The sequence below is a fragment of the Leptodactylus fuscus genome, chromosome 10, assembly GCF_031893055.1.
Source record: "Leptodactylus fuscus isolate aLepFus1 chromosome 10, aLepFus1.hap2, whole genome shotgun sequence".
Taxonomy (NCBI): Eukaryota; Metazoa; Chordata; class Amphibia; order Anura; family Leptodactylidae; genus Leptodactylus; species Leptodactylus fuscus.
In genome coordinates, this window is record NC_134274.1 from 53,574,618 (window position 1) to 53,589,718 (window position 15,101).

The 15,101-nt window shown below is 43.1% G+C and overlaps 1 protein-coding gene across 4 annotated transcripts in view; it reads left to right on the forward strand.

The window, feature by feature from the left end:
- The window catches only part of SEC31B (SEC31 homolog B, COPII component), a 61,983-nt gene that overhangs the window by 31,950 nt on the left and 14,932 nt on the right, over nucleotides 1-15,101 (forward strand). For all 4 annotated transcript variants that reach the window (XM_075258161.1, XM_075258162.1, XM_075258163.1 and 1 more), the window contains exons 13-20: nucleotides 1,259-1,351; nucleotides 1,548-1,650; nucleotides 3,094-3,272; nucleotides 3,617-3,743; nucleotides 7,593-7,738; nucleotides 7,999-8,172; nucleotides 9,119-9,280; nucleotides 10,307-10,496. In XM_075258161.1, coding sequence (XP_075114262.1) covers nucleotides 1,259-1,351; nucleotides 1,548-1,650; nucleotides 3,094-3,272; nucleotides 3,617-3,743; nucleotides 7,593-7,738; nucleotides 7,999-8,172; nucleotides 9,119-9,280; nucleotides 10,307-10,496 — 1,174 coding nt within the window. The remainder of the gene's footprint in view (nucleotides 1-1,258; nucleotides 1,352-1,547; nucleotides 1,651-3,093; nucleotides 3,273-3,616; nucleotides 3,744-7,592; nucleotides 7,739-7,998; nucleotides 8,173-9,118; nucleotides 9,281-10,306; nucleotides 10,497-15,101) is intronic.

The following is a 15,101-nucleotide window of genomic DNA, read 5'->3' on the forward strand; positions in this document are numbered from 1 at the left end:
GTACAGGCGCAGATGTGAAGGAGCCCTCAGGCCTTGTATGTCAGTTATATGGTGTTCAAGGCATAAAAAAGTTGCAAATGTATTTATTTTTTCCGTAAATCGTGTTTTGTACAAAAGTTTGCAATTTTTTTTTCTGTTTATCGCTTCCTAGATTTCTTATAATTTTTGCCAGATATAAATGATCCCTGAAACCTACACTGTGTAAGAGCTTGCCATAAATTAGATGCACCTCTATGATAATGTAACTTGTATAGTGACAATGGAGGAAACGTGATCAGAGATAACTGAGATGTACAGTAATGCAGGCCTTGCACATAATATAACTGTGAACTGAATGATTAGTTGGCTCACTGCTACCCGAGCCAATCCTACCCATTATACATATTTATTAAACTTGCCTGATCAGCACATATGTGCTAAATGAGAAGAGAGAAGGAAACTGCCGATAACTCCAGTACCTTTGTATCACCCCTGAAAACAAAAGGATTGGACAGTGATTCTTATCTCTCCTGTGCACAAAGAACAGATAACGAAAAACCGGGATAATTGGTGGAGCGCCACTGATGGAGAGATCGGGTATGAACAGGGATGTATAAAAAAAAAAAAATTATTGGTTCCAATGGACAGGAAATGACTACCCATTTCGACACCGATCCTGTGTCTTCCTCAGGCCAATACAAAGTGGGTCGGTTCCCACGCTCTGACACCTTTGCATTGGCATGAGGAAGACGCCAGATCGGTGTCAAAACGCGTAGCTATTTTCTGTCCATTGGAACCAATAAAACAATTTTTTTTTAATACATCCCTGTTCATACCCGATCTCTCCATCAGTGGCGCTCCACCAATTATCCCGGTTTTTCTTTTTCTGTTCTTTGTGCACAAATTCACCACCTGTCAGGTGGGTGTCTGGGCAGGAGCTGCATCTGATCCACTGAAGTCCTCCCCGAGGCTATACATACGGGCGCCAGGTTATTTTTCAATATCTTCATTCTTATCTCTCCTGACATATGTCATTGGGGGAAAGTTTGAAAACTTATTCATCCATCTAGTTCAGCCAACATTGTATGGCTAACCTACAGTATGCATCAACACTTCAGTCCACGTTTCATCCTGATTTCTAAGTATTACACAGATTATTACAGTCTTGGTTCTTGCGTCTTACACATATGTACGTAATACTTTGCTTTTCTGAGCCTAATATTGGCCATTGCTTGTAGTATCTTGCAGTGCCTGAAATGTTTTTCTTTCTCTATTTCAGATCTCTATTGCTTTAGGGGATAGCTGGCCGAACAAAAATAGCCCTTCAGAAGGAGAGGATCTCGTACAGAGCATCCAGTCTGTGTCTAGCCAGGTAACATATCTATACTGTCATGTGCAATTCCTTATAGAAAGTGGGTGACAGGTTTTGCTATGTGTTTGTTTGTTTTTTTAATTTTTTTTATTTAGTTTGGCCGATGTATGTGTGATATGTATAATGGGTAACTGAAGAGATCCTGGCTTGTTTACATGCACATACGGTGATATTGTCTCATTTCTTGTTTCATCAGGCTTCAAGTAGCTTTACTGGACATACTGTGTCCTCCTCCTCCTCCATGGAGTTTTTCAATCTACCTCCTCAGGAGACCAAGTTTGATATCCCTATAACATCAGGTATGTCTAGGCATGTTATACCAGATAGATTTCCCCCTCACCCCTGTTTTTATTCTATTTAAATCTAGAACAGCAGCATACAATCACACACCCTCATGGGGGCAGCAAAAACCAGGGCAAACCCAGTAAAAGAAGCAGGAGGCAAAAAAGCGAATTAGTAAATGGAGAACAAAGTGCTGGGAAGCAGAACAACTGGGGGAGAAAGGGACAGTAGAGATGAGACAAGCGAAGGAAGTGAATGAGAGGGTAAGGAGACTGTGGAGGAAAGGGAAGAAATGGGGAGAAGGAGAAAACAAAAAAAGAGAGGGAGAAGAAAAGGTAAAAATGAAAAAATAAATTGGGTGGTAGGAAGCAAAGTCTAGGCTTCTTTCATGTACCCTGCCCTCCTATCTCTATAGCCCCACTTCTCCTCTGCTCCTGATCAGACTTTACTTTCATCACATAGACAGCTAGAGACTGTACAATGTATACCTGCTTGGGGGTTGTGCAATGAAATTTCTCTCTACATTGTTCTGAATAATCTAAAAGACTATAAATAGGAAGGATGTAAGCTCCTTCATTACAACTGAGTGACAGGAATGGTCTACTTATCAGTAGTTGGTGACAGAACTTTCTGTCTACCCCTATGGAGAGTCTGTGTGGTACAGTCTATGGTCATACAGAAAGTCGGGGACCTGTGCGTTATTCCATGTAGATTTTATCTGGTCAGTGTGAAAGTCAATGACCGTGCTAAAGAGAGCCTTCATGAATGGAAGCATTCATTTCTATGGGAGCGTGCTGTTCGGAACGGCTGTTCCGAACAGTGTTCGCTCATCTCTAAACTCTTCTCTGCTAACTGTGAACAGCACAATTATGGAAAGGATATCTGCAATTATGAGATATAAGTACATGACACTGGGCCCCCTTAATATAGAAGCCTACCCAGGAGAGGGGAATATATGTGTTTTTTAATTTTTTTTCTCACCTGTTGTTTTAGAATTCTGCTTGAGTTGAAAAGGTCTTTAGGGACATTTACTTTGCAGTGTGGGCTTTTGTATGTGATGTAGAGTAACTGCCCCTAATGCCCCTTTCACGGGGTCTGGCTAGTACGGTAGTAGTAATACAGTAGTAGTACTGCGAATACCCGCTGACGTCATCCTCCACCCGGAAGTGTTGCACTCAGTGAGATACCACAGTACAGGCACCGAGTAGAGGATGATGTGAGCGGGTATATGCAATATATTCAGTACTTTAGGACTTGTGCCATTTGTCTCACTTCTATATTCTGGAATACAGCAAAATGCCAATTGAGTCCGTTGTATACCTGAGTAGGGGTGTTCCTACCTCCTCCTGCTCTTCTGTCTCTCTTGTTACAGCAGCCGCTGTATACACCTTACACTATATTTCATATCTATTTTTTGTTATTAGATGACTCACTACATTACATCCTTTTGTTACTTTCAGATATAGATGGCCTAATAAGCCAGGCATTGTTATTGGGAAACTTTGAGGCTGCTGTGGACTTGTGCTTGAAGGATGGTCGATATGCCGATGCCATCATATTGGCTAATGCCGGAGGGGAAGACCTGCTAAGAGAGACACAACAGTGGTACTTTGCTCGCCAGAAAAATAAAATCACTACAGTAAGTAGACTATAGCACCCTGCTACACAAGGAACCTTTTCTCTGCTGAATTTTTAATGTTGCCTTGTCTTATCATGTCACAAAGCTTTGAACCCTTTTGTTCATAAGAGATATGAGGTGCCGCTGTTCGTAGACAATGCACGAGAGAAATAGATTCCCCCCACTAGGAGTCAGTATTGTATTGTATTGTATTGTGATGTGTGTGTGTGTGTGATGACAAATTTACTATAATCAGATTTGTGCACTTTTACATGTAAGAATATTTCACTAGTCATTTGCAGGGATATGATGTATAGCGATGTACTGAGGGTGCACTTACTTAATGCTGTCCTGTCTGTCTGCAGCTCCTTTCTTCAGTAGTCCAGCACAAGTGGAGGGATGTAGTGCTCAACTGTAATTTGCAGAGCTGGAAAGAAGCTTTAGCTCTACTTCTGACATATTCCAAACCAGAGGAATATGCTGAGCTTTGTGGTGAGTATCTGAACTACTACACACTTAATCCAAAATGTCCGGGCATCTAGTATGCAGGTAAGGTTTACCGCTGTAAAGCAATAATCAGAGTTAAAGGGGTTGTGCTGTTAAGGACACTTATATCCTATCCATAGGACACATATAAATGTCTGATCGAAGGGGTTCTGACAGCTGGGTCTTCCAGCAATCAGGAGAACTGAACATCCTCCTAAAGCCGCCTTGTGCATGGAGTACCAGAGCACTTATGTGACAGGAGTTCCATTCCCTTCTATGTGGATGCGGGCACTGCCAGAGATTACAGTCCTAGTGACCCCATGGCAGTAAATGGAGAAGTGGTCACACATTGACTCTCCATTCACAAGGTGGCTTTAGGGGGCTTCTCTTCAGATCGCTGGGGGACCCGGCAATTAGCACTCCAGTTGTCGGATACTTATTCCCTATCCTGTGAATGTATGTCCTTAAAGGGGTTGTCCCATAGCAAGGATCCTATCTATACTGCTAGTTTATTTGGATTTAAGACTTTTTCTAAATACATTGCTTTATCTAAACTGCTTTGGCCGCTATCTTAATTTATTCACTTTATTGTTTGCACTGCGTTTCTATGACCACAGGCCCCGGACCACGGGCTTATCTGCTCAGTCCCTCATTGACCTAGCTTCCTGCTTTCAGGAGGGGAGGGAGGGGCTGAGTGCTGGGGCAGCTCTGTGCTGTGTATGTCTGACAAGTAACGGAGCTCCTCAGATAGGGGAGGGGGGAGGTGAGTGCTTCGAGATTTTTGAACTTTATCTCCTGCTCTTCCACTTATTAGCTGGTTTAATTGAATTTGGCTGATAAGGGCTGTGATAAGGAGTCCGGTACCTCTGTATGTATTACAAACTGACTCAAATCCAGCTCTGCTACATCAGCTTCTACATCAGCTTTATACTGTGGTAATGCATTTACAACCAGTCCCTCATTACTGACTGCAAACATAGCAGATAGCAGAGCAAGTGAAACCCCGCCCACCAATGTGCCAAGAAAACCAAGAAGTGAAGAGAGCACACAGCCTGCAGGTTGGTGAACAAGGGTTATGGGAATACCCCTTTAAAGAGGACCTTTCATCAGTTGGGGCACATGCGGTTTTATATACCGCTAGAAAGCCAACAGTGCACTGAATTCAGTGCACTGTCGGCTTTCACAATCTGTGCCCCAGGTGAAGAGTTATCGGTGCCAGTACCGTAGCTCTTCACCGTCAGAAGGGCGTTTTTGACAGTCAGTCAGGAACATCCTTCCTCACAGTAGTGTCTATGATGCTGTACTGTGAGAGCGGGGAGGAACAACCCTCTAGTACTAGTCTATGGATGGGTACTATCAGGAGAAGGAAGGGGCATTCCTCACCGCTCTCACAGTACAGCGCTATAGGCACTACTGTGAGGAACGCCCCTGGGACAGTAAAGAGCTACGGTACCGGCACCGATAACTCTTCACCCGGGGCACAGATTGTGAAAGCCGACAGTACACTGAATTTAGCGCACTGTTGGTTTTCTAGCGGTATATAAAACCGCATGTGCCCCAACTGATGAAAGGTCCTCTTTAATGGCACAACTCTAAGCAGATATGTCTACTTCACCTACCGATATATTGGATTATTTCCTGTTTTGTCAGTTTTTAGCAAAAGGTCTGTTGGTTGTCACTTCTGAACTTCTAAAAATAATTTTGAGTACAGTGGTTAGTTCCTTCTAAGCCATTGTAGATAGTGAATGTGGAGGGGAACAGGACAATGTTACCCCTGAGGCAATTTCATGCTGAAAAATATTGGAGGAATGCAGTGAGCAGATGCCCACACACAAACACACACACACACACACACACACACTAACTATTCCCTCCTTCTTCGCACAAATTGCTCCCTATGGTATCTAATCTTGTTTTCTCATACTCTCATCCTCTCACAAACCAGCGACTCTGACTCCTAGAGTGTTTTTCCATAGCCCAACTCCAACATCAACTCCTAAATGGCTGACAGCCACAGCCAGTCAGAACCAGCAAAGTTCCTATATAAGTAAATATGTAACAAACCATGAATCTAATAGTATAATATTAATCCTACTAATATTGTAAATGTGAAAGTTTGTGTGTGTTCCTCAATCACGCAAAAACGGCTGAATGGATTTGAATGAAATTTGGCACATAGATTGTAACCTCGATTAACACACAGGCTACTTTTTATCCCGGTAAATGACATGGCTTCACAACTGTTATGAATTTATGTTCACATACTATATTACACTGCTCTTATCTCAGCTTCTGAGAAAGCCAGGGCTGTTATCTCTCTGTATTAACACACGCTAACCCTCAGTGTACACGCATTTCCATATTATCTGATCTGCTCCAGGTACTACTGACACACTGACTTGAAGGAGCTCAACAGTGTTGAGTTTGGAAGTTCCACATGGGATCCCTGCGTTTCATGGTGGCATCCCTGGAGCCAGGCGAATTTCTTTCGTCCATAGACATTCGTGACGCTTATCTTCAAATTCCCATCGCACCGTGCCATGAGCAGTTTCTTCATTTTGCGATAGATATACAATATATCAAGTTTGTCACCTTCCCATTTGGACTGGCCCCTGCCCTGTGGATATTTACCAAGGTGCTCTCATGGCCATCCTCCACACCAGGAGGATCGCTGTGATTCCATACTTGGACGATCTGCTGGTGAAAGCCCCCTCCAAATCAGATAACCTGACCAGCTTGCGGATTACCTTGAACCTTCTTATACTGATTCGGCTGGCTCATCAACGAGGAAAAATCCTGTTTTGAGCCTTCTCAACATATGGAATTCCTGGGCATGATCCTTGACACGAACCAGGGCAAGGTTCTCCTCCCAGAGTCCAAGATTCTCCCTCCTTGGTCCAGTGTGCCTCGCTTTTGGAGAAAGACTAATTGCACTCTTCGGTTCTGTATGCGTGCCCTGGACATGAGTCTCAACCTTCGAGGCCTTCCCTTTCGCTCAGTTCCACTCTCGTTCTCAGCAGTTGGTGATTCTGGCCCGCTGGAATCGATCTCCAGCCACTCTCGACCGCCTGATTCTCTTGTCTGCTCAGGTTCGTCGAGAGCTCCACTCTCCTGGAATATCTCAGCTCAGGGGAAGTCCTTCCTTCCCCTCCGTTGGCAGGTGATTTCTATACATGCCAGCCTCCCGCAGTGAAAATTAGGCGAGAGAGGGATTTATGTACTCTCTGGAAAATCCTTTTCTCAATGTTTTCACTGGGGGATATAGATTCCAGGGAAGAAGTAGATTTCCCCTGAGGTGGTGCAGTTTTTGAGCTGCCTGCACAATGATACAAGTCATTCCGCTGGTTCTGTACAAGAGGATACATATGGTGAGACCAAGCTACTGCGCATGTGTGACTATCAGCTATTAGGTAAGAGAATCAAAAGAACACTAGAGGGCGCCGTAACAATGATGTCACATGTTTAGGGACAAGAATATTTGTAAACAATTCCAATTGAAAATAAGTGTTTTACATGATCCAACAGATCATTCAAAGCTAGTCTTATGGCAAATAAAGCAATTTCCGTTAGCATTTTCAAGATATCTGCTGGAGCTGGTGAAAAATACTCTTGTTTATATGCAAGTTGTATGGAAATGACACTGCCCACAGATGAAAATGTCCCACAGTGTAACTAGCATAGGTGATCCTCTGTGATCTAGACAGTCTCACATAAAGTGATTTATGAGAGAGTTTTACCTACTGATGTATTTAAGTCAGAGCATTGCCTAGACTGGATTCAACCGCCTTTGTAACCTATTTATGAGTATTAAAACTTGTGCTGAACCGGTGATCTATATCCGTACTTTGCCTTCAGATGCACTTGGAAACCGCTTGGAGTCGGAAGGAGAAGGAAAGTTGTCCTCTCAAGCTTGCTTGTGCTATGTATCCTCGGGTAATGTGGACAGGCTGACCGAGTGCTGGGTCCGAAGCCATGAAACCTCAACACCCCTTGCGCTGCAGGTAAGTGGAACATTTGTGTATATATGGGTACGGTAATGGGTCTACCTTAGAAATTGATATAGGATTTAGCAAAGAAAGCAGAACTAATATATATGTATAATATTTGTGTTCACACATGTTATTCTGCTTGTAACATATTGGTGCTGTGGAAATCCTAGAAGTATTAGAGATGTAAAAAGTGATGCCGCAATGTGATAAGTGTCATTGCTGCTTTAATATAAGCTGTGTCATGTATTCTGAGGCTGCTGCTTGTATTTCAGGAACTAGTGGAAAAGGCCATGGTACTAAGGAAATCCATTGAGGTACTCCGAGGGTCAGTACTGCCCCCACAAGGGCCTGTGTTAGCAGAGAAGGTAGCACAATATGCCAGTCTCCTGGCATCTCAGGGGAACCTAACTGCTGCCATGAGCTACTTACCCAGTGACTCTGAGGAGGTAGGTGTCATGTGTGATATCATCTATTAGTAACAGGAGTATTACAGCGGGTGGAACTGTCATAATCTCTATCCTTATTCAGTTAAAGCAACAGAGATGTCCCCACCCCTCCCACTGCTGAGACCATCCCTGTGATTTTATATATATTATCTATAGTTGTATTAATACTAATCTTTCCTTTAGTCTATGTGGCCATGCACATTTCCCGTATTGAACCTGACTTTCTGCTTAGCCACATTGAGCTCCTGAATGGCTCAATCATTACTCTACTAGGGCTCGCTCACTTCTGCGCCCAATATCTGTCTGTCTGGTTTCCGTCTTCTGCAGACAGGGGAACATTTTTTGCTCTCCACGGCGAAACCTTTCTTTTTAACCAGACACAAAGTCCTACATGTCCGACTTTGTGTCCAGTTAAAAAAAAAAACAAAAAAAAAAAAAACGGTTTTGCCGCGGAGAGCACAAAACGCACACAGGCGCTCACGGACGGACAGCTTCCAAGCCCATTCAAATGAATGGGTTTGAAAACTGACTGCAGGTTTCCATCTCCTGCCCAGTTTCGGGCAGGAAACGGAAACCTACGTAACAGACCGAGGCGCAGGTATGAACCCAGCGCTAGACAAAAGCTGTCAGTTTAGTACAATAGCAATTACTACCTCATAACTGGGTTCTATGCACATGACTAGGTTCACTTCAGGATATACTGCCCACACGCACACCATGTTTCCCAGATGGTACACAGTGTCATCATTGCCTAAGTGGCCGTACACATGACTATGTTCATTTCATGCTTGGTGACATGCTCCTGTCTTTATACCCATGTGCCCATACCCTTTATTTGCCAGATGCATGTCAAAACCTACATCGGTACATCTATTTTCAGCTGTATGAAAAGCATAGTGGGCTACAATGGATAACATTTTTACATTTTTGTTCTGTTTCTTTTTAGAGTTCAGTACGTGAGCTACAAGATCGTCTTTTGCATGCTCAGGGACAGGCTGCAAATGGCCAGCGATACCCTTCAAATACATCTAGTAGCTATCCAACACCTACAGCCAAACCAAGCAGCAAAGCATCAGAAGGCTTCTTGTATAAAGATGGAAGCAAACAGGTTTGTGCTACACAAGTTTACAACCGTAATGAATTGTGCCACTGAGTATAGAGCAGTAGGTGGCAGTACTGAGCCACGTCATGCTGCCTCTGCCTTGCTTTCCTCATGGATAGGTTTTACCTATTGTCACTCTGACTCTGAAGTAAATGTCTTTCTTTAAATGCATACACAGCTATTTTGGGGTTGAAAATCAGACTTTTATCATTCCCACTTTCCTATTCCGAGCGACTTGCAGCATCCTGCATTTTGAGTCATTTCTTCCCAAAATCAGTTTAATGCAACGTTTTAAGTTCATTCATTACTGAAAATTGAAACAAAAGTTAACATTGATTTTACAGTTTTCTATCAACGAAACTAAAGGGAGTCCATCAGGTCCAAAATACCTCCTAAAGCAATACCAGTGCTCTGTAGGGGCCTTTGATAGGAGCAGAAAGATACTTTTGTGACCACAAACAGATGGAGCAATGCAAAGAGAATACTCTTTTTAGGGGACGTTCACATTTGCGCCCGTGTCCACCCGCTGGGCGTATGCAGCCTTTTCGCGGGGAAACCATTTTTTTGGCACAGACGCAAAGTCCTGCATGTCCGACTTTGTTTCTGTGCAAAAAAAAGAAGTTATCCCGCAGAAAGGCCACATACGGACACCAGCGGTTTGCTTTAAAAACCCATTCAAATCCAGTCAATTCCTATTGAATTGAATGGGAGACATTTTTACAGGTGGATTTTGAGGCAGATTCCGTGTCAAAATTCGCCTGCAGAAAACTCCGTGTGAATATACCCTTAGTGAAAACATGTAGGCTAAGGTGCAAAAAAAGACCAATTGTATCAAAAAATAATAGTAAAAATACATTCCAAGTTGTCTATAGTCTATGCAGCATTTAATGTCAGTCTGCTAACCTCATGGAAACTATTTAGCAGAACATGAAAAGACAAGAATTGATAAAATATAACATATAATAGACATTAATATATAATTTTTTTTTTTCTGAATAGCTTTGACTATATTTTTCTTTTTGAAAATTGCAGGCTTTATCCCAGTCACCAGTTAGCACTGTACTTCCACCGCCAGTGCCTTCACCATTCATACCTCAGCCAATGTCTGCTACAGTGCCGCCCCCTCCATCCATCCCATTCCAGCCTTCCACTGGCCAGTCTTCTAATATCTATCAGCGATATGGAGCCTGGCAGCCTTACCCAACATCACAGCCCCAGCCAGGTAAGCAACAGGAAATCGAATTAACATGCAATAGAACGTATGCATGCATTCTGTCACGCACAGGCACTTTATTATGTTATTGTTGTATGTACCCTGGGAATACAGTAAAAAATACCTCCAGTGATCCCTTTAAAAACCTCTCTAGACTTGGTATATAAATTCAGCTTTCAAATCGAATTAAAACAGTTCTCGATACTAGTTGTATCCACTTGCACCTGCATACCATAGGATAGGGGATAAATACTAGATTGATGTTAATGGGAGGGGGGTCGGGGTTTGGGGTGCAGCACGTGCTGGGGAAGGGGAGGTGGTGATTTGGTTGTCTATCTGCCCCTTCCCTGAGCTTGAAGACTGGGGTTCCCCCCCCACACTTGGAATTCAGCAGAGAAGGGCAGACAGACAACCAGAACACCCCCTCCCCTTCCGCAGCATCTACTGCACCCAAAAACTCCATCCATTTTAATTTTTGAAATTTTCCAGTAGCCGCTGCATTCCCACCCCTCAGCTTTTACTCGAGTCAATAAGTTTTCCCAGTTTTTTTGTGATAAAATTAGGGGCCTCGGCTTATACTCGATATTACTATATACAGTAAGTCCTGTGACACTTGCTTGTCCTATACATTGACAGGAGTATTGACATTGTTCTTTAGTACTATGTTCCCTATACACTTATGCTTGTGTGGATTTGCTTATGCTGTGTAGGATATGTTCAATGGAGAAAAGCTCCAGCCATATGGGCGGTGCCTTCTGTATTTAGTCAATTGCTAAAGTAATAGTAGTTGCCAATTATGACCAACCTAGGTAGAAGTTTTTGCGAGTTTCTTGCCTACCCATGATCATAACAGTCAGTGTGTTGAGAATAAAGCGTTCATACAGAGTAACTAAATAGTATCGACCATTGGACTCTTAATTCACCCCGACATCCACCGTAATAGTATTATGAATGCTGGGACTTTAGGCACGGTGTCTACTCAGGTGAGCAGGCACCATAGTTGAAGGGTCTCTGCTGTTTTACACAGAGAAGACCCGGCGGCATTGCCCACAATCGCACAATATCTAATTCTGAGCGTTTAACCCCCCATTTGCCTCAGTCAGTTGTAACTGAGGCATCTAAACCATGGTATGCTATATTGAATGAGATCGCTGCTCACAGAGTCATAGGCAACGTGTATTAAAATATTAGAAGGGCAGGGATTTTGCAGTATATTGTATCAGTGCTCAAATTCCCTAGAGGGTCCAGTAGTGTAAATAAAATTAAACTGGATGGATGGATGTATAGCTGGATGGATAGATGGATTGATAGATGTATGGATGTATAGATGTTTGGATGTATAGCTGGATGGATGGATGGATAGATAGATATGTTAAAATCACTCCATTTACCCCAGATTACATATGAAAATAAGTGATCAAAATATTTTGAGTGCCCCCTGGTGTGAAATTCTGGTCTGAAGGTTGTGGAGGGATGCCCAAGAGTTAGTACACAAGGTCTATGGGTTGCACTTGCTGGAAAGTCACAGAATGAGGACCTTGCATTAGTTGGGTGAGGTAAAAGGTGACAAGATTTGGTGGAGGCAAAAATTCTTTCTTTTGTGAGTAAAGCTAGAGTCGAGCATTGGTTGGATTTGTCCCCGTCCACTATAGGAGAAGTGAGTCAAGCTATAAACTATTATTATTGGTATAAAACAAAAGGTACCGTATATATGAAGAGGGGTGCTGTGTAAATTTGACAAGCAGTGGGGGGAAGTGGCTAGATTGACCACAGCCTGACGACAAGGGAGTTACTATAGAGCAGACTGTTTAATTTGGGAAGAATGCTCTTAAGGGGGATCATAGATTTCAGAATGGGGTATGGCATTATTGGAGTAAGGGGGGGGGATTGGTTGTTTTCCAGCTGTGCATGGGGAGGGAACTGTGGGATTTGTACTGTACACTGTTTTTCTGTTTGCATGGATTCTATGCTGTTACTTTTCGGTGATGACGCAAAAAGTTGGATTTAAAAAAAAAAAAAAAAAAAAAAAGTCAATGCAGAAGGAAGGATGGAGGAATGAGCAGAAAGTGCAGGAGAACTGAATAAACCTCATTTAGGTTGATGTTGATGCTGAATAGAAACTTTGTATCACAACCAAAGCCCTTTTACTCACATCAGTACACGTCAATACTTCTCCACATATCTCATGCAGGATCCTAGGACTGTTCCTGAATAACAGATACAGTTATAGAGCAGAGTCCCCTCTTCATTTTGTGTATAGCCCCTACACACCATACTATATTTTCCAGATACAGAATACAGGGACAAAAACTACCAAATATGGGGCCACACGGTGGCTCAGTGGTTAGCACTGCAGCCTTGCAGCACTGGAGTTCTGGTGTTCAAATCCTGCCAAGGGCAAAAAAACCATCTGCAAAGAGTTTGTATGTTCTCCCCGTATTTGCATGGATTTCCATCCCATATGCCAAAAAAACATACTGATAGGGAAAAATGTACATTGTGAGCTCTATGTGGGGCTCACAATCTACAAAAAAAAAAAACAAAAAAAAACAAACTACCAAATATCAGTCAAATACCAGTACACACAACTTATCTTAAAAGGTCACATGAATTGACAGATTTGTTTTCAGTACAAAACTAGGCCACTTCCTAGGGGTATTCTGAAATAATAATATTGCTGACCTCTCCAAAAGAATGCGTCATCAATCCTGTCGGTGGGTGTCTGAACCATCGAGCAGCTGTTCTCATAGAGAATGGAGCAGGAAGAAGACTTCTTGGTTCTCTGTGTAGTGGTCAGGCCTGGTTACTGCAGATCAGCTATTTACATGAATGAGAGCTAGGCTGCAGTGTCCTGGATCAGCCACTACACAAAGAACAACGCTCTCTGCTTCCTGCTCTATTCTGTGTATCGGGTGCTTAGAAAAGTTGATTGCTAGGTTATCCCAGAATACCTCAAAGGGATTCTACCATTAAAATCGAATTTTCTCTCGTTGACACGTAGGAATAGCCTTAAGCCGCTCCGCCGTTCAGTATAAATCCCAGTTTTCGTCGGTATGCAAATGAGTTATCTCGTAGCACTGGGGGCGGGCCCCAGTGCTCAAGCAGCACTGAGAGCGTCCCCAATGCTGCGAGAGAACTCTCTAGTGCCGCCTCCATTTTCTTCCATTTCTTCAAGAACAGGGTCTTCACTCGTCTTCTTCCGGGGTTGGCTTCAAACTTCTAGGCCTCGGGCAGAGCCAACTGCGCATGCCCGCGGCCACAAGAAAAATGGCCGCTTACTTACTGTGTAAGCAGCCAATTTTCTTGTGGCCGTGGGCACGCCCAGTCGGCTCTGCCCGAGGTCTAGAAGTTTGACCACCCTGAAGAAGATGGAGGCGGCACTGGAGAGTTCACTTGCAGCATTGGGGACGCCCTCAGTGCTGTTTGAGCGCTGGGGACGCCCCCAGTGCTGCGAGAGAACTCATTTGCATACCGACAAAAACTAGGATTTATACCGAACAGCGGCGCGGAGAAAAATAGCCTTTCTTAAGGCTATTCCTACATGTCAGCGAGAAAAAATTTGATTTTATTGGTAGACTCCCATTAAGATTTAAATAGGACAATCCCTTTAATTCCTATAATCTACTATTACACCTACTTCAGGTTACTGTATAATGAACTGTTATAGACTACATTTCCTATAATGCTAATGACCAGGGAAAGTTCTGCAGCTTACATTGACCAGCAGGGATTTCAGCTCTGAAGTCAGTAACTTGTTTTTTTCCAAGTTGGATAATCCATATATATTCAGCCCTACTGCAACTTTATTCTAAATGTAAACTAGTGTGCGAAGTGGTGAGTGGTGGAGAAGTTTAGACGGGGGGGGTACATGTCGATGGAACTTTCGGCCACATTTTGGCGCTTGTCCTGGAAAGGTTTGCTTTTTGTTAATAAAGATTAGGTAGCGACTTTGCAGGTGCCGCGTCTTTTATTTGCAATGTAACACTGAAAGAATATTTTTTAACGTTGTATTCTAGTCCGATTTAGGAGAATGTAGGTTTTAATCCCTTAAATTTCTCTGCTCGGGCAAGCTGCGCTCCTTTTCTAGTATAATGCTGACATAATTGCTTTTTCTCGCTCGGAGTAGACGCTCAGTAATATCAATTTGATTCGGGACTTCTGCATGAAGTCTGTCACTCTTTGTCTGCAATCCATTTAGATCGTTGAAAGAGCGGTGGCAGGTGGGCGGGGAACTGGTCACATCTCAAGTGCTTAATCCGCCAACTGTTGCCAAACACTCCAGTGGCTGTGGGAGATTTCTGCAGGTCCTTGACGCTGTTTTGTTCGAATACAATTCTCCTGTGTTGGCTCTTTGTGGCCTTCTCTTTACAAGGGGCTGGGGATATAATAGCAATCGGGAAATAAGTTTCTCCTAGTCTGTGACTTTCAGGCTGTTGACAGGTTTATTAGCAAAAGAATTTTATAGGTTTGTCGCACAATCTTAGATGAAGCAGTCTAACCTTGGAGTAAGAGAAGGCTACCACATAATATTCATACATGTCCCTTCCTTGCACACTTTAAAGAGGGTGACCAAGAAGCCAAAAAATTAAAAACTTAGGATGAGAACATGGGACC